Source organism: Panthera onca, chromosome B4, assembly GCF_046562875.1.
Source record: "Panthera onca isolate mPanOnc1 chromosome B4, mPanOnc1 haplotype 2, whole genome shotgun sequence".
Classification (NCBI taxonomy): Eukaryota; Metazoa; Chordata; class Mammalia; order Carnivora; family Felidae; genus Panthera; species Panthera onca.
Window position 1 is genome coordinate 129,848,807 of NC_138345.1, and position 17,930 is coordinate 129,866,736.

General features: G+C 58.7%; 1 protein-coding gene and 1 long non-coding RNA gene across 2 annotated transcripts in view; one reads left to right on the forward strand and one right to left on the reverse strand.

The window, feature by feature from the left end:
- Positions 1-304: 304 nt before the first annotated feature.
- LOC132693795 (uncharacterized) lies at positions 305-5,059 on the forward strand. The gene is made up of 2 exons (XR_009616964.3): positions 305-4,566; positions 4,597-5,059. It is a non-coding gene; the product is annotated as an uncharacterized LOC132693795 (long non-coding RNA).
- MYH9 (myosin heavy chain 9) overlaps positions 4,964-17,930 on the reverse strand; it is a 92,386-nt gene continuing 79,419 nt past the window's right edge. The window contains exons 27-41 of the mRNA XM_078449482.2: positions 17,498-17,642; positions 16,037-16,243; positions 15,798-15,902; positions 15,395-15,547; positions 14,070-14,318; positions 12,813-13,025; positions 12,477-12,689; positions 12,020-12,181; positions 10,204-10,332; positions 9,108-9,196; positions 8,894-9,017; positions 8,416-8,624; positions 7,839-7,947; positions 7,563-7,735; positions 4,964-6,342 (exon numbers count right to left, since the gene is read on the reverse strand). Coding sequence (XP_078305608.1) covers positions 6,225-6,342; positions 7,563-7,735; positions 7,839-7,947; positions 8,416-8,624; positions 8,894-9,017; positions 9,108-9,196; positions 10,204-10,332; positions 12,020-12,181; positions 12,477-12,689; positions 12,813-13,025; positions 14,070-14,318; positions 15,395-15,547; positions 15,798-15,902; positions 16,037-16,243; positions 17,498-17,642 — 2,398 coding nt within the window. The 3' untranslated portion in view covers positions 4,964-6,224. The remainder of the gene's footprint in view (positions 6,343-7,562; positions 7,736-7,838; positions 7,948-8,415; positions 8,625-8,893; positions 9,018-9,107; positions 9,197-10,203; positions 10,333-12,019; positions 12,182-12,476; positions 12,690-12,812; positions 13,026-14,069; positions 14,319-15,394; positions 15,548-15,797; positions 15,903-16,036; positions 16,244-17,497; positions 17,643-17,930) is intronic.

The window sequence follows — 17,930 nt, forward strand, 5'->3', positions numbered from 1 at the left end:
GGGTAGAGAAAGCGCGTGTACAAGGGCCTGGGCTTCTGCTTTTACTGGGGCTGAGGGTGAGGGCCTAGGGTTTTGAGGGCTCGCTCTTTTCTTTTAATGTTTATTTTGAGAGCGTGCGTGTACATGCGTGGGGCGAGTGGGGAAGGAGAGCAGAGAGAGGGGGGCAGAGAGAGAGAATCCCAAGCAGGCTCCACGCTGTCAGCACAGAGCCAATGTGCGGCTCGGTCCCACGACCCTGAGATCATAACCTGAGCCGAAATCAAGAGTCGAACACTCAACCGACTGAGCCACCCAGGCGCCTGTGGGCTAACTCTTTATTGGTGAATAGAAAGCTTGGGAGAAACAAGACAAAACAAAACAAGCGACCTAAATGGTCAGTTATCGAATTCAACTAAGATTTCTTTTTTTTGAATATATATATTTTTTAATATTTACTCACTTCTTGAAATATAGAGACAGAGTGTGAGCAGGGCAGGGGCAGAGAGAGAGGGAGACACCCGAGGGGCCACCTAAGATTTCTAAGACAAAGAAGCCTCTGGTGAGGGAGACAGGTCCTTATCTAGCTGTGTTTATGCAGATAGAGACAGAGCATGAGCAGGGGAGGGACAGAGAGAGGGGGAGACACAGAATCCGAAGCAGGCTCCAGGCTCCGAGCTGTCAGCACAGAGCCCGACGCGGGGCTCGAACTCACGAACCGCGAGATCATGACCTGAGCTGAAGTCGGACGCTTACTGAGCCACCCAGATGCCCCAGGAATTAAAATTTTTAATTAATTAATTAAAAAAAAAAAAAAGGACAGGGGCACCTGGGTGGTTCAGTGGGTTGGGAATCTGATTCTTGGTTTTGGCTCAGGTGATGATCTCATGGTTTAGGAGTTCGAGCCCTGCATCGGGTTCTGTGTTGACAGTGCAGAGCCTGCTTGGGATTCTCTCTTTCTCTCTCTCTCTCTCTCTCCTTCTCCCTTTGCCCCTCCCCTGCACGGGCACGCACACGCTCTCTCTCTTTCTCAAAATAAATACATAAACTTTAAAAAAGCAAAAAATATGGGGCTCCTGAGTGGCTCAGTCGGTTAAGCGTCCGACTTCAGCTCAGGTCACGATCTCACAGTTCATGAGTTCGAGCCCTGCGTCGGGCTCTGTGCTGACAGCTCAGAGCCTGGAGCCTGCTTGGGATTCTGTGTCTCCTTCTCTCTCTCTGCCCCTCCTGCACTTGTGCTCGATCTCTCTCTGTCTCTCAAAAATAAATAAATGTAAAAAAAAATTTTTTTTCTAAAGCAAGAAATAAGAGTATAGTTACCGTGATGAGTCCTGAGAAATGCAGTGAATTGTCGAATCACATCCGACACCTGGAACGAATATAACACTGTATATTAACCAGACTTGACTACACGTAAAATGAAACAAAAAACAAACCAGCGAAAGGAATGAATCCTTAAAAGCCCCGCCTTCGTGGAAGAGAGTAATGCATGGGCGCCTGATCCCTTTATAAGCTTGGCAAGGCATCTGCACCCAGGACGGTATTCGCTACAAGAGCCCTGCGATGAAAACCTTTCTTCTTGCCTCACAGAAAACTATGGTTCAGATGGGCGAGATGATTTGCTCGAGAAGTGGGGGGGCGGGCGGCCTCCCTCCTCTAGTTTCTTGTTTTCTTTTCTGGCTCCTGGGCTTTCCCGGGAGAAAAGGGGGGGCGGGCCCTGCAGGGGGCGCTCTCTGCGGCTCCCTCTCCACGCAGCCTGTGGCACCAGCAGGAAGAAGAAAGATCAGCATTATCCGGACGAGGGAGGACACTCTCCAGGTAGGAATTTCGTCCTCTGCTTTTAAGAAACGGGAGGAGGCTCCCTCCCTGCCCAGACACACCCGGCCAACGAGACGCCGCCACACCCTTGAACTCTTCTTCTTCCCCGCTGAACTCGCATTCAGAGCAACCCTCCCCAGTGTCCTCCCGACGGGTAGGAAAAGGCGCCTTCCCTTTGTCTCTCCAGACTCGCGTGTGGCTCGCCATGGTCTGTCCCGAAGGGCGATTCCTCTGCTGTTCCCGAAGGAAGTCATTTCGCGGGTGACAGAACTATTGGATTTTTAAGGCTGGCAGCCCAGAGGGAGAGAAATCCTTAAAACCCTCAAGTATTCCAGAAATGTACTTTCCGGCCCTAAACTCTCCCTGTTGGCTCGAGATAAGTCCACGAAACTTCACGTACCGATCTCAGAGCTCAGCTGGTGGGGGAGGGGGGCGAGCCCGGCAGTCTGAGCCCCCGATGACGCACGGAGGCTGCCGCTTGGCATCACGGGCTCCTGACCCAGTGCTCTGCCTCCAGGGGGTCAGGAAGGCGGCCCTGGCGGGCTTCCATCGGCGCGCCGTGGCCCAGACTCGGCCGTGTCCGGGTCTCCCGTCCGTGACCTGCACACACCGTGGGGACACTGCGCAGCCCTGCCTGAGTTTGCCTCCCCGATTTTCGCTGTGACTCAGTTTCCTCGCTTTGGGGAAGAGTACATACCTGACAGGGGTGCTGAGGGGACGACGAGAGGCAAAATAGGGATGGCGCTCGGCACACAGTTGGTGCTCAGTTAATAAGAACTGATATTTTCTTTATGTAATGTTTATTTTTGAGAGAGAGCGACAGAGCGCAGGTGGAGGAGGGGCAGAGAGAGAGGGAGGCACAGAACCCGAAGCGGGCTCCAGGTTCTGAGCCGTCAGCCCAGAGCCCGATGCGGGGCTCGAACCCATGAGCCGCGAGATCGTGACCTGAGCCGAAGTCGGACGCTTAACCGACTGAGCCACCCAGGCGCCCCTAGTCACAGACTTCAAAAGGAAAACAACCACAGACTCACAAGACAAAAAAGTACGGCCCCGTGTCCCTTACACCCAACTTTCCCCGATGGGGACAGCTCACGTAACCGCAGTCATTGCCAAGGCCAGCAAACGGACCCTAGCACCGCGAACTAGCTGGCAGACCTCGCTCAAATTTCACTCGTTCCCGCACACGCTCGTTTTAGACATAAAGATGGTCCTGCGACGTGTTACCACCGGTCCAGTTCAGGCGACCATCGCAACACTCGAGACCCTTCTGTTGCTGCTGGGGCGCTCCACAGGACCGACCCTTGAGGGTGACACCTTCTCAGGACGTCCCTAACTCCTGGCGACCGCCGATCTGCTGCCCACCTCCATAATTTGGGCCTTATGAGAATATTTCACAAGCGGATTCGTACAGCACGTAAGCCTTCAAGGCTGGCTTTCAAACAATTCACCCAGAGTGATGCCCTGGAGCTCCATCCGGGTTGCTGCCTATATAAATAGCTCTTTCCTTTCTGTGGCTGAATAATCGGTCTCTAAAGGAGGGACAGGACCTCGGAGGCCCCTCCCAACCTCCTTCCGCTGTGCCGGGATCCCCCGCGGAACCCCCACGTGTGGAGGTCTCACCTCCAGGAGCCAGTGGCCCTTCCACATCGCTTTGCTCTTCTGCAGGGAGAGTCCTGGGCACGGCTCCCTCGCCTCTGCCCCTCTGTCTTTCTCTCTTTACTCCCTCCTTGTCCTTTTCCAAAGTGCACTCTGTGAACCTCCTTCCCCCTCTGCCTGGTGGGCGGGTCAGGCAACCCCAGGACTGCCCAGCCCTTGTGGGCAGAGGTGGGGACCCGGTCCAGCACTACCCCTGTGCAAAGTGCAGCCAAGTCACGGATCTCAGAGGGGAGAACCGGTATTTGCCGAGTAGCTGCAGGGGGTTGAGTGGGGGGGGGGGGGGGTCCCCTCAAAAGATGTGTCCATGATCTAATCTCTGCAACCCCTAACCGTGACTTTATGTGGAAAGACCTTAGGTCTCTGCAAATCCTCTAAGTTAAAGATCTTGAGATCGTCGCAGGTTGTCCGGGTGGGCCCTAAATCCGATGGCTAGTGTCCTTACAAGAGACACGGAGGAGAGACGACAGGGAGCTGGGGGGAGGGCCCAGGCAGAGGCAGAGATTGGAGGGACGCCTGGAGCCAGAGAGGCAAGCTCTCCCCTGGAGCCCCCAGGAAAGGGCAGAGCTAAAAGGAGGAAAAGCACCCCCAGCCCTTGGGTGGTGCCCCCCCACCCCCCGCTCTGTCATATGGCAGGCCCACGAGTGTTCTCGCTGGAAGCTCACAGCCTTCCTTAGCAACCGAGGTGGCCAAACAGAGGTCCCGGGACGCTGGCGGGCGGGGCAGCCACTTGGGTCCACACGCTGACCAAGAGGGGTGCCATGGCCCTTCTCTAAGGAAGGCCTTCTCCCCCTCCCTCCCTCTTGTTCTCACTGCCCTCCAGGTGCCCAGCAGGGGGCCGGGGTTGTGCTCAGCTTATGTTAAAAGAATGAATGAACCAATGAGCAGATGAGAGCTTCAGTGGTCCCCAGCAGTCCCGCGGAGTCTCCCGCGCTGACACACACAGGCCCAGTCACCGCCTCCCCGGGTCCTGCTTATACACAACTTGGGATGAACCCCTACAGGGCAGGTTTTGGTTTGTCTGATGACTCCGGAAGGTCCTGGAACTTAGCATCCCGGTCTGTGTCCCTGTCCCCAGTCAAGCACACAGTCGGTCCTCAATAACGGAAGCGGACTGAGGTTTCTAGGAGTCCCTCTTGGCGGACTGAGGTTTCTAGGAGACCCTGGCCACTGGCCCAACCTCCGCCATGCTGAGCTACCGGAAGCTTCTAGAAGATGCGCAAAGTAGGTGCCCGCCGCGGAAGCAAGGCACAGTCCCTTCCAGGCCACCCGCTCTGGCAAGACAGACACCGGCAGACACATGGCTCGTAGCACGTGGTACTCTTTATTGTGACGCTCAGTGGAAAACATCTGTAAACCAGCTAACTGTAGTGGTGACAGCCGTAACGCATGCTAAGGCACTTTTATTATATAAAAAAGGGGTGGGGCTGGGAGCTCCGTTCACTCCTTTGTGACAGCAACTGGGACCTGAATTCAGAGCTTTTTAGGCATATGTAGCTTTCGTGTATCTTCATGATTTGTTGAGTTTGTTTCCTTTAAAAAAAAAAAAAAATGCCTTCTTTGCCATAAGTAAGTCTAAATGCAGCATATACAAAACAGGAACACAGGTGAATTAATTCAGCAGCCAGTGTAGACCAGCGCAGGACAAACTATTCTCTTCTAAACGTGGTTCCAAAGGAGAGGCAGTGATAAAGACTTGGAATTGTATCATTTATTATAAGAAGGGGAAAAAAAAAGAAAACTTTTTTTTTTTTTCCTTTCAAAAACATCTGTGCAGATGGCAGAGATTCAAACCGTACTCAGTCAATGCTGCAGATAATCTACCCTCGGGCCCCAGTCCTAGAGTAGGTATGAGATCATGGGAGGGCCACTGGCCCTTTGCAATGAATGCTCTGGCTGTCAGACTTGGGACAAGTCCCTTAACCATTAAATATATTTGGTCCCCAAGAATGTCGGGAGAAGCCACTGCGGGCCTTTCCAGCTTGGCCCCTGGGCCCGGTCTGCTTGGCCCCACAGCCTCGCTGTGGCAGGGGGCAGGCTGCCCTCGGCAAAGGAGGGAGGGGGGCCGTCATTGCACTTGAGACGCTGTAGAATCAGGAAGAGGACAGTGGCGCTGCCCGGAGGGGGTGGGGAGGAACGACCCTCCTTCCCCACCCCCCCACCCCCCCGCATTCTGTGCCCTGCACAGAGGTGGCGTCCCTGGGCCTGCTCCTGCCCGATCGCCCAGGGCCCACGGGAGTGGGGGGCCGACGGGGCGGAGGGTGTGAGGTCACCGTGTGTGATTGCCAACAGCAAAGAAGGAGGGGGAGCTGGTGGCGGAGGAGGGGGAAGGTGACAACTCTGCTGGGGTGTCGAGCTATCAAAACTTCTTAGTCTGGAGAAAAATAGATTCGTAGAAAACTCTTGCCCGTCCCCGGTGGCCTGCCCGCCTTGCCTCACCATCTTGTGCTTTTTGGCAAGAGAGGGCCAAAGATCCTGCTGGTTGCTCTGTTCCCAGGCCAGGGGCCCAAGACTCTGACTCTTTGGTATCAGATTCTGGGGGGCGGGAGGGGAGCAGGAGGCGGCTGCAGCAGAGGAAGCCAAACACCCTCAAAAAGGCCTGGGGGGTGGGCAGGGGGTGGGGTGCAGGCCTGAGGTCCCCTGGCCTGGTGGGATGGGGTGGGGAGGTCACGATCACAGCAGTCCCAAGAAGGCGGAGGGGGTGCTGCGGGGGCTAGGAAGGGGAGGCGGAGTCGTCTGTCGGCCGGTCCGTCCGTCTCGGGCAGCAGGAGGAGAGGTTACTCGGCAGCTTTGGCCTCGGCCCCGTCGGCTTTGCCGTCCACCTCCTCGTCCGAGCAGTCACCAGCACCTTTCCGGGCCATCCGGCGGGGCACGACAAACGGCAGGTCTCCTCGCCTGGGGGCAGAGGCACAGGGTCAGCAGGGCCGGCCAGGGTGACTGAGTTCAGCTCACACATTTCAAAGCGCTTTAGAGGGACCCCAGGCCCCAACATCGCACGGGGAGAAGTAACATGGGGCCTCGAGAACACAGCCTCCCGCTCTAACCCGAGACACTGGTGAAAACAAACATCAGCAAGTTGGGACTGATCGAGAGGGAGAACGCCCAGAAGCAGAGTCACCTTCTGCAAAATGCCACCCTTCGCTCAAACTTCGAGCACACGGTGTAACCAAGAGATACAGAATAACTCCACACGGTACACAGATACCAACACCCTCTTCCCATCACGTGCAAGAAAATATTAAGTTCTGGCTAGAACATCTGCTCTCGTCGCTATTTCACATTTTTTAACATTTATTTCTTTTTGAGAGAGAGAAGCAGGCTCCAGGCAAAGTCAGACGCTCAACCACGTCTTATCTTCTTTAGGCATAAAAGCAACGAGAGGGGCTCCTGGATGGCTCAGTTGATTGAGCGTCTGACTTTGGCTGAGGTTATGGTCTCACAGTTCGTGGGTTCGAGCCCTGCGTTGGGCTCTATGCAGACAGCTGGGAGCCTGGAGCCTGCTTCCGATTCTGTGTCTCTTTCCCTCTCTGCCCTTTTCTTGTTTGCGCTCTCCTTCTCTCTCTCAAAGATAAATAAACATTAAAAACTTTTCTTAAAAAAATTTTAAATTTAAAAATTAAAAGAAAAAGAGGTAAGAAGTGAGACCTGGGGGAAAGACCCATCTGATACTTCTCGAAGGGAAACGCTCCTCGAGAAACGCAAGGCAGCCATCCTTGTGGGCACGGGCCTTGTGACTGGGCACCAGGACTCACTCAGCAAATGTTTACAAGGCACATAGCATGTGCTGGGGACGTGCCCGGTCACTTCCAGCAACTTCTAATGCAAAAAACGCAACACGGAAACATCCTCGTCGCGTTTAGAGCAGCCACGTGACCAGATTTTTCAGATGAGATGGGAACGAATTACCCAGACTTCACGGTTTACTCAAAAGGCCGGGCAACGGCCCAGGGGGCAGAGCCGGCCCAGGGCCAGCGCGGAGCACGGGGCGCCTTGCCCACTGACATCTAGTTGACGAACGGAACCAGTTTCTAGGAGCCGAATTTGGTGAAATGTGCTCTTCGGAGCGCACTGACTTTCGGGAGGAGAAGGAAGGGTGTCGAGGGGGCCGGGCTCACCTGAGCTTGTTCTTGAGGGAGCTGACCTCGCGGTTCATGGCGTCGGCCGTCTCGGTGGCGTCTTCCAGCTCGCGCTGCAGTTTCCGGCGGGAGGCGTTGGCCCGCTGGGCCTCCTCCTCCGCCTCCTCCAGCTGCCGCTTGAGCTGCTTCAGGCGGGTGGATGCCTTGTCAGCCTGCAGAGACGTGTGGCCGGCGGCCCCGGTTAGGGGCTCTGATGCGGGAGGCCGGGGGACCCCTCGCCAGCCACGACCCGGGCGGCCCCGCGCGCAAACACACCTGGTCCTTGAACTGCTCGGCGTTCCTCCGCTCGTCATCCACCTGCAGCAACACGTCCTTGAGCTTCTTCTCGGCCCGACGCACCTGCTTGCAGGCCGCCTGGCGCTCCCTGCGAGGCACAGACGCGGCGGCTCAGGGACCCTCCCTTCGAGGGTCCAGCCACACGCCACCAGCTGGACTACCTGTTCTTGGGCCTCGTGGGCATTTCCTCCCCAGGGAGGCCCTGAGGCCGAGGCGGGCCACCTCCACCGAACACCCCAGGTCCCCTAAGGGAGGCGCTGTGACCAGCCCCGTTTCACAGATGAGGAAACAGGCTCAGGGAGGGAGGTGACATAGTCCAAAGAGCAGATGTGGAGGCAGTAAAGGGGAATTGAGATGTGGGGCCCAGTGTGACCCCCCCCCCCAAGTACCTCCAAAGAAGCCTCAGTCTTGCTGAGCCCACAGGAACCCCCACCTGCGTCTGAGTCAGCCCCCAGACAGCTGCCAAAACTCCCGCCGTGGAGGTGGCCCTCGGGCTCCGACCCCGGCCCCGTGAGGCCCCCGCGGGTCGCTGCAGGAGCCGAGCAGGGGCACCTACTTGGTCTCGTTGTCCAGCTGCTCCTCCAGCTGTGCGATCTTGGCCTCGAGGGCGGCGATGGAAGCCTTGTATTTGGACTTGACAGTGCCCTCCATCTCCTGCAACTTGACCTTGAGCTCCTTGTTTTGGCGCTCCAGCTGCTGCCGCGCATTCTCGTTTTTCTGGGCGTGGCTGCGCTCGAGGTTCAGGTCGGTGTTGATCTGGTCGATCTGCGGGAAGGAGGGCCGGTGACCCGAGGAAGGCTGGGGACCCTGACTGGGGCACACGTGAAGCCGCGGGGTCCCGAGGGGCCCCTGATAACACCAGGCCCCGGGGCCGGCAAGCTCTGGGTCTTCCCAGGAAAGGGAGCTCCTCCAGAGCCAGGGTCCAGGACGTGCTCCCCTAAGCACCGCGAGCGCTCGGCTTCCGCCAGCCGCCGTCTGGGAGGAGCGGAGCCTTGTCTGGAAGGAGTGCCCGCGCAGCCCCGGCCCCCGCCCACCTGCAGGTTCGCCTTCTTCAGCCGGTCGTTCACCAGCTCCGTGTTGCCCTGCTCCTCCTCCAGCTCCTCCTCCAGCTGGGCGATGCGGGCCTCCAGGCGCCGCTTCTCCTCCAAGGCCAGGGCTCTGGGCGAGGGCAGGGAGGAGTGAGAAGGGGCCTGTCCCAGAGGCGGGACACCCCCAGCCCCCAGCCGAACACGCCATGCCACGGCTCACCCTTTGCCGCTGCTGTTGGCAATCTCGTCGGCCAGCTCGTCCCGCTCCTGCTGGGCCTGGCGCTTCGCACGCTCGGCCGCTGCCAGTTCCTGCCACGGGGACCCAGACGGTGACCCCCTGGGGCAGCCCAGAGCCCCGAGAGCCCCCCTTTCCTGATACTCTGCAAGCGCCACGCTCCCGGAATCCTGGCCCTTCCTCTCGACTCCCCCCCCCACCCCCCAGGCCTGCCTCCTCCACGAAGCCCTTCCTCATGAGCCTCTCTAACTCACAGGGCTGATTCCTTCCTCTCGGACCATAGCTTAGGCACCACGTGTTTGCAAAGCCCCTACGTGTAAGTGTTAGGAACCAAGCCATATGCTGGGGATGGAAATAAAAAACCATCCTGCCCTAACGGATACGCTGGTTCCTCTGTGTTCTGGGGAGACCAGAAGTCGGGGGGATAAGGCAGGGATTTAATCAGGGTGAGAGCATGGGGGCTCTGAATGCCAGGTGAGCTGGGGGCTCTGAAAGCCTCAACAGAGACCCACACGTGACCTCAGAGGGAGGGATCAGCCCAGGCCCAGGCAGAAGAGCACAGCCCTCAGGTGAGACTGGACACCGGGCCTGGGTAGGGGCACCGGGCAGCCAGTCGGCTCATGGTACAGGAGACTGCCTAGGGCCGCCGGAAGCCTTTCACAATATGCCCCTTGTGTGTGACCAACAAGGCTGGGGGGTGCGGGGCATGCCGCGCACCAGCGCTGGAGAAGGACCCTCCTTCCAGGTGCCAACTCCCAGCAGGAGGCGACGATTACCACCAAGCCTCATCTCATGCAAGGGAGCTGGCCCCAAATGGTGACAATTTAATTCACATGCACGTTTTACTCACATGAGGGAGCCTTGCTGCTTAACGAAACCCCTCGGGGATTTCCTTCATAAAGCAAAAACCACCCCCACCCCATTGCCAGAATTGGGCTAGTTCCTGGCCAGCAGCGCCCGGGAGGGGGGCGGGGGGTGGGGTGCCCAGGCTGGCTGGGCGGAGGCCCTCCACTGCCCCCTGCTGGCCAGAGGGCAGCGACCCCCGAGTGCCCCCCGAGTGCCATCCTCGCGGCCTGCCCACCTCCTGCAGCTGGATCATCTCGGCCTCCATACTCTTTAGCTTCTTCTCGTTCTCCTTGGCCTGTGCCAGGATCTCCTCGCGGGAGGTGCGCGTGTCTTCCAGCTCCCGTACGTAGTCCTTCATCTGGGCCTGTGGTGGGCAAGGGAGGCTTGGCACCCACCGCCACAGCTGCCAGCCCCCCCACCCCGCGCACGGACACCCTACCCACAGGCACCGGAAGCCGGTTCTCGGCCTGACGCCACATTTAACCAACTCAACAGCGAAAGGGCAAGGCGATAAGGACAAATGTCTCTTTACCCTGTGTCCTTTTTACACTTTGGTGACCACTAAGGTTACAGGGCATGGTTTTGGCAGTGTTAGTCACTGGTTACACATTAGTTCGAGCTGCTATCTGGGTTTCGCCTTCCACGACTTCCTGTGGACTCGAGTCTGGCGCTCTGGAGCTGTCCCCCCGTGCCACCCACTGCTCTAGGTCAATGCCCACCTGCCAGGTCAGCCCCGACCAGAGGTAGAAACCCATTTCCTCTGTTCTTCTCCTGTGATTTAAACTCTAAAGATCTTGGTCAAATAGGGTTTTGTTTTGTCTTTTTTCTGTTTCCTTTTTCCCTTTCTGCAGATAAATCCCAATTTGGGATTCTTCAGGCCAGATGGTACCAGGTGGAACCACCACCAGCAACGAGAGCATCTGGGCCCTACGACCTCGCCCACCGACACCGAATTTGGTCTTCCTGTTGCTGGTTTTCTGGGTGTGATGTGGCTTCTCAAGGATGTTTTTTACGATTTATTATCTTTAACACTTATTTAAAAAAAATTTTTTTTTAACGTTTATTTTTGAGAGAGACAGAGACAAAGCTTGAGCGGGGGAGGGGCAGAGAGAGAAGGAGACACAGAATCCAAAGCAGGCTCCAGGCTCCGAGCTGTCAGCACAGAGCCCGATGCGGGGCTCGAACCCACAAACCGCGAGATCGTGACCCGAGCTGAAGTCGGACACCCAACCGACTGAGCCACCCAGGCGCCCCTCTTTAACACTTATCTTGATCAACACTGAGTTACATACAGAAGTGCTGAATCACTATATCATATACCTGAAACTAACATAACTCTGTACGTTAACCACACTGAATTTATCATAAGAATAAAGTTAAGGGGCGCCCAGCTGGCTCAGTCAGTTAAGCGTCGGACTTTGGCTCAGGTCATGATCTCCCAGTTCCTGAGTTTGAGCCCCACATGGGGCTCTGTGCTGACAGCTCAGAGCCTGGGAGCATGCTTCAGATTCTGTGTCTCCCTCTCTCTCTCTCTCAAAAATAAACATGAAAAATTTTTTTGAATAAAATTAAAATTAAAAACATGTAAGCGAGTAAAACTTGTGAACTTTAATCACTGGTGAGAACTCTCCAAGTATGTGTTCTGTGCTCTGTGCTGCATGTAGGGTTCCGTGCTCAGGTCGGAACCTCCCATCGCCGTCCCCCAAGGCTGGATTGGGTGGTTACGTGGGCCAGATCTGGTTTACTCTGGAAATCTGCCACCAGGTGACTACTTTCCTAACGTCATTGAGTTTCCAGGTTTACGTGGGTTTCTTTGTTTAATGGGCGCAAAGCCTACGATCTTAATGCAAGTTTGCTTCTGTTTTGCTTCTGCTTGACCCCTGGGTCTGAGTCCCCACCCGTGAGATGGGGCTAAGGGCACGCGGGTCCTTCCTCAGAGAGGGGAAGGCGGTGCCCCTCGGCACTCAGCAGCACCCCACTAGTGTCCCAGACCCCTGCGAGGCCAGAGCCGCGGGGGCAGCCGCGCCCAGCGTGGCCCGGCCTGACCTCACCTGCAGCTTCCGCAGCTGCTTGATGGCCTCGTCCCGGTTCTTGTTGGCTGAGTCGACGTGGGCCTCCAGGTCTTTCAGGTCCATCTCCAGCTTCTTCCGAGCGGCCACCGCCATCGAGCGCTGCTTCTTCTCGTCCTCCAGCTCTGCCTCCACCTCCCGCACCTGGGGGACGGGAGGGCGGTTCGGGCGGCTGCACCTGCCCCCAAGCCCTGCTCCACTCCGTGCCCGGGGTGGGGGCGGGGGGGCTACTTCGGGCCAAGGACGATTACTGACCGAGAGGGTCCCTGACCCCGGTGACAGAGGGCTGGAACGCAAGGACGTGGGAGGGGTGGACAAGGAGCCCAAGACAGCCCGGGGAGAGGAAGGAGAAAGGAAGCCGACCGGAAACTGGGGGACGAGGGGGGCGCCCCTGCCCACCTCTGCCCGGGGGCAAGGGCAGTGGGAGGGGCGTCCGCACCTGTCTGACCAGCTGCTTCTTCTTCTCCTCGCTCTGCTCGTCGCGGCCCTGCAGGTCCCGCTCGAACTGGGCCTTCATGGCCTGCAGGTTGACCTCGAGCCGCAGCTTGGCGTCCTCGGTGGCCTGCAGCTCGTCCTCCAGCTCCTCCAGCTGGGTCTTCATCTCCTCCACCTGCTGCTCCAGGGCCCGCTTGGACTTCTCCAGCTCGTGGACCTGCCCCCCGCCCCAAGGGGGCCACATCAGAAGCGGAGGGATGAGGCCTCCGGCCTCGGTGTCCGCTCAGCGCACCCCCCCCCCCCCCCCCCCCCACAGGCCGGCCACCAGCTCGGTGCTCACGCTCTTGCCGACGTCGTCCTTGGAACTCATGAGGTCCTCCATCTCCGTGCGGAACTGCTTGTTGAGCCGCTCCAGCTCTGCCTTCTGCTCCATGGCCTCCTCCAGGGCCCGGGCCAGCGACAGCGCCTTGGTCTCCTTCTCCCGGGCCTCCGCCTCCGCCCGGTCGCGCTCCTCCGCGTACTTGGCAGAGATGGTCTTCTCCTCGGCCAGCAGCTGGGGGAGAGGTGGTCACCGTGAGCGTGCGGACCTCAGGCGGGCAAAGCACACGGACCCGAACTCCTCGGGGGATGAGGGCCCCAGGCGCTGGTCCGAGGGGAGGGGACCGCGAAGAGCAGGCACAGGCCACCGCTTCTGAGCGTGGCGCGTGCCATGCGGGTGTCCTCGGAACCAGAGGCGGGCAGAGATCACCTCTGCCGGTGCGCTCTGAAGTCTGCTTGCAGCGTTGACCATTTACTAATCGTGGTCCTGCAGGTCCCATGGTGCCCCTTCCGTGGGAACCCACGGGACACCTTCCCCTCTCAGAACCAGAAAAGGCTCTGCTCTCCTCAACAACCGGTCGGTGCTTCCCCTAAAAAGGATGTCGGTCTGGCCGCTGAGAGGCCCAGATCCCACCTGTGCCCCTCATGAAGGATGCCCGGGCAAGTTCAAGTTTCCGGTGTCCACCCTCCACGTGGGCCCACCCGCGGCCAGACCTTATTTCCCCACCTTCCTGTTCCCTCTGCCCCAACACCTCTTTGTCCCCGACCCGCTCCTTAAAGGGCCAGACGATGAATGCGTGAGACGCTGCAGGACTCTGTGAAACCACGAAAGCAGCCGGAGACACCGGCACGTGAGGGAACGTGGCAAGGTCTAACGCACTTTTGCCCACGGCAACAAGTGCAGGGCCGTAGCCGGCCGGTTGGGCCGACGCCGGACTTACTGTTTTTCTATCCTATCCCACCGTCTGTGTCTCTGTAAGCTGCCTCAGAGTATTTGGAAGGAGACAGAGGTATGACACATAAATAAAAACCCTAAACAACAGGGGCACCCGGCTGGCTCAGTCGGTAAGACACGTGACTCTTGATCTTGGGATCATGAGTTCGAGCCCCACGTCGGGGGCAGAGTTTACTCAAAAAGAAAAAACATCCCCACTCATTGTAAAAGGGGCTCATCATAGGCCATTTGAAAGATGTAAGGAACCGGAAAGGGGAAGAGACGCCCTCCCCGAGGGGGACCACTGAGGCCCTCGCACGCGAGGCCATGCCGTGCGGCACGTACCTGGTCGAACTTCTTCTGCTTCTTCTCCAGGTTGGAGGCGGTCTGGCGCTGGTGATCCAGGTCCACGAGCAGGTCGTCCAGCTCCTGCTGTAGCCGCGTCTTCGTCTTCTCCAGCTTGTCATAGGCGGCCGCCTTCTCCTCGTAGCGCTGGCTCAGCCCCTCTAGGTCCTTCTGGAGCTTCCTCTTGGCTTCCTCCGCTATCTCCAGGCACCCCACACCGTCCTCCATTTTCTTCTTCACGTCCGTCATCTGGACGGGAGCACAGACTTAGGGAGGTAGCCGCCCCGTGCCCGGGACGGCGGCTTGCCTGCTACCTCATGGACGGAGGCCCAGGCACGGGGACGCCCCTCTTCCGCCGGGGCGAGAGAAACGGGGTTTCCGCAGAGGGCCTCTGCCTAGAGTGGGCAGGCCAGGGGGAGGCCTCCCAGTCGTGACGAACACCAAGCCTTGTTTTACAGAGACGGACCAGAGGGGAGGCTCCTCCATCGGCCTCTCCCCACGGACACAGTCTGCGGGAGGCAGGAGTGCCACAGACACCCGTCCCACAGCCCCTCCCTGCTCCGGGAGACACAGCTGCCGCCCTGTACGTGACAGCTGCTCCCACCCAGACTGTCACACGGGCTCCGGGCCCACCCCAAGGAGGTGGGGCGGGTCTCCTGGCCCAGCACACTGAAGTCCCAAGACAGGATGTAGAACGGGGCTCTTGACCTAGTTCTGGTTGTGGGAGCTTTGATAGTCTAGAAAAAGACTATGGCGTCCCTCTTAGAACGATGCTTTAACACGCATAAGACGTATAGGATCACCAAGTAAACCGATACGGAAAAATGCGGTTACCGGGTGCTTTTTCAAGCCGTGATACAGTAACCCACGTGCTGCCCTAGTAGCACGTGTAATACCAGCTCCTGAAGTGGCAGGGAGCACGAGGACACCCCCAAAGCCCTGCCTCAGCTCCGACGCGGTGACCGGCAGTTTCTATCGAACCCCAGCACCGCTGCGGTCATGGCTTACTGCCTGTGTTCCTAACGGAAGAAAACGCTAAACGTCAGCCAGATTGGTGGCCAGACAGATGTGACGTCGCCTCTAGCCAAGTTCACGGATCCCTGAGTTCTGCCTGGGTCCCCCTGGCTAAGAGCTCGGGCCGGGGAGGGTGGGAGCTCCCCGAGGGAGGGCGCCCGGCTCGGGACGGGCCTGAGGGTCCAAATGTGCAGGCGGGTGCCCCGCCGGAAACCAAACCCCCCCCCCTCCCCCCCAAGCCTGCAGAATCCAGCCATTTTCCCTGGGTCATCCGTGCGGCCCGGGGCACGGAGGGGGAGCCGGCACTGAACCTGGGCGTGGAGGGTGGCGATCTGCTTCTCCAGGTTCCGCTTGGCCTCCTCCTCCTCTTCCAGCTGCTCCTTGAAGGAGTTCTTCTCATCTTCCATCTGCTTCAGCTTGGTGCTCAGGCCCAGCTTCTGCCGGTTCTCCTCCTGCAGCAGCTCCTACACCGAGGATGAGCGGGGGGCACGGGCTCAGGAGGCGCCGAGTCAGAGCCTCCCGGGCCCCACACCCTCGGCAGGATGGAGGAGCTGGTCCCTCTGATTCGGGGGACAGCTGGGGGCGCCAGGAGGACCCAGAGACCCCGTGGATACAGGGGAGGGCGGCTCATCAGATGAACCGGGGCAGCCGATGCCGCAGGGGCTCAGCGTCCTCCCAGGAAAGGTCCGGGGCAGGGACCGGCCGCCACCTTACCTGTGTGTCCTGCAGCTGTGACTCCAGAGCAGAGAAGTCCTTGGTGAGTTTGCTGGACTTGCTGTCAGACTGGGTGAGGAGACCGGTCACGTTGTCCAGCTCAACCTGCACGGGGACGGAAGAGACAAGGGACAGGGGCCGTGACTGCTCTGGCCCCACCTCGGCTCTCAGGCCAAGGTGGACCTGAGCTGCTGTCGAAGGCACCCCTGCCCAGGCCCGGGTCCCAGCGGAGGCCTCACCTGCAGCTTGGTGACCTTGTCGGCCAGCTCCGTGCGCACTCGCTCTCCCTCGTTGAACTTCACCTGCAGCTCCTGCAGCTGGGCCTCCACTTTCTTCCGCTTATGCTCGGAGTCCCCTTTGCCCTGCAGCAGGACCTTCACCTCGTTGGCCAGCTCCCCTCGCTCGTTCTCCAGGGTCTGCTTCGCCTTCTCCAGGTTGGCTTTCACCTGGTGGGGACAAAGGCAAAGATGTGCCAAGGGGCGTCGGTGCCCCGGCGTGAGGCTGGTCTTCCTAACGGCACCGGGGGAACCACCAGGTCCAGAGACAGAACCTGCCGCCTCTGTAGCAAAGACACGGGCCAAGTTCAGGGGATGGCGTGCAGGCAAGAGGTGTGGGCTCAGAAAGCCAGGCCGGGTCCATCCTCATCGCTCAGATGGACGGGGTGTTTGGCACGTGCCCTCCCCTCTGAAACGATCCCTGCCAGCCTCCCTCACCGGGCAGAGGGGACGTTCAAGCGTGAGGTGTTTTCACGGCTCATCTACCACGACTTTGGCGACGTTATCATAAGATGAGGGAAATTATAACTGCTCAGTCAGGCTTCTAGTAAAGCCTCTTTGAAATTTGATCTTCCGGGTAATAACGTAAACATCTTCTAAAAGATATGAGAGTAGCGTTTACAGACTCAACTGCACACGCCATTCTACTCTGTGCTGAGCTGGCTGCAGGGTCACAGACAAGTTCGAGGGGAGCTGTATGAACTTGAAGGCGTGTCAGGTGAGAAAAACTGAAGGGCAGGGAAAGGCTCCCCCAGAAGGGATGCCGGTGGACACGGCGTGCTTCTGAGAACAACACACAGGCCTCAGAATATTCTCAGGCCGCCGGCAAGAGTGGCTTGGCGCTGGGAGCCACAGCACTCAGAACGTGTCTAGACAAACTGCCTGGCCCAGCCACCTGCCCAAGACTAGGGAGGTGAGCAGCCCAGGGCTTCCCACCAAGATCCAGCTGACCGCTGAAGGTGCTCCACAGAAAACCCTAAGGCTTCAGCACCAGGCCACTCCAATCCCTTGAGGCTTTCTGGCCTGATGGGGTCCTGAACAAAATACCAGTGATGCTAATTTTTGAACAACTTACTGACCCCTTATTGTTCACCTGTTCTACACGCCGTCAGCCCCACCTGTCATGTATTTGCATGAGACAGACTATCGTTACAAATGGGGAAACTGAGGCAAACAGGCTCTTCTCTGTAGGCTCGGCCCTAGCAGTGGCAGCAGTCTCCGGGACGGCCTCCCTGGCCAGCACCCCGGCACCGCCCTCAGTCGCAGAATGGCCCCCGCCAGCAGCCCGGCACCGCCCTCAGTCTCGGATTGGCCCCCGCCAGCAGCCCGGCACCGCCCTCAGTCTCAGATTGGCCCCCGCCAGCAGCCCGGCACCGCCCTCAGTCTCGGATTGGCCCCCCCAGCAGCCTGGCACCACCCACGCACTCGCTTCGTCTGCTCTAGCTGCTCAGCCAGCTCTTCCACAGCCTGTGAGTGCTTCTGCCTCATCTCCTGGATCTGCGCCTCGTGGGTCTTGGCCTCTTCCTCGAGGGTCTTCTTCAGGATGTTCACTTCCTGTTCGCGTTTGGACCTGGAGAGAAGCACCCTCAGGATGGAGGCCAGGCCTGGGCATGCCGCCCGGGGCTCTTCTTCCCTGGTTGCAGATATGCCGGCAAGGGGCGGCGGCCGCCCCAGCCTTGCTGCCCAGGCGCCTCCTTCCTCGGCTGTGCATCTTCCAGCCCGGGCTCGCGGTCCCACGTTGTAGAGAAATCTGTGCCCTTTCAGCCTTAAAGCCCGCCCTGAACTCCAAGCCAGATTTTTGAACACCCTAGGGAGGAGCTGCCGAGGGGGCATTATCCTCTCTGCCTTCTAGTGCCGC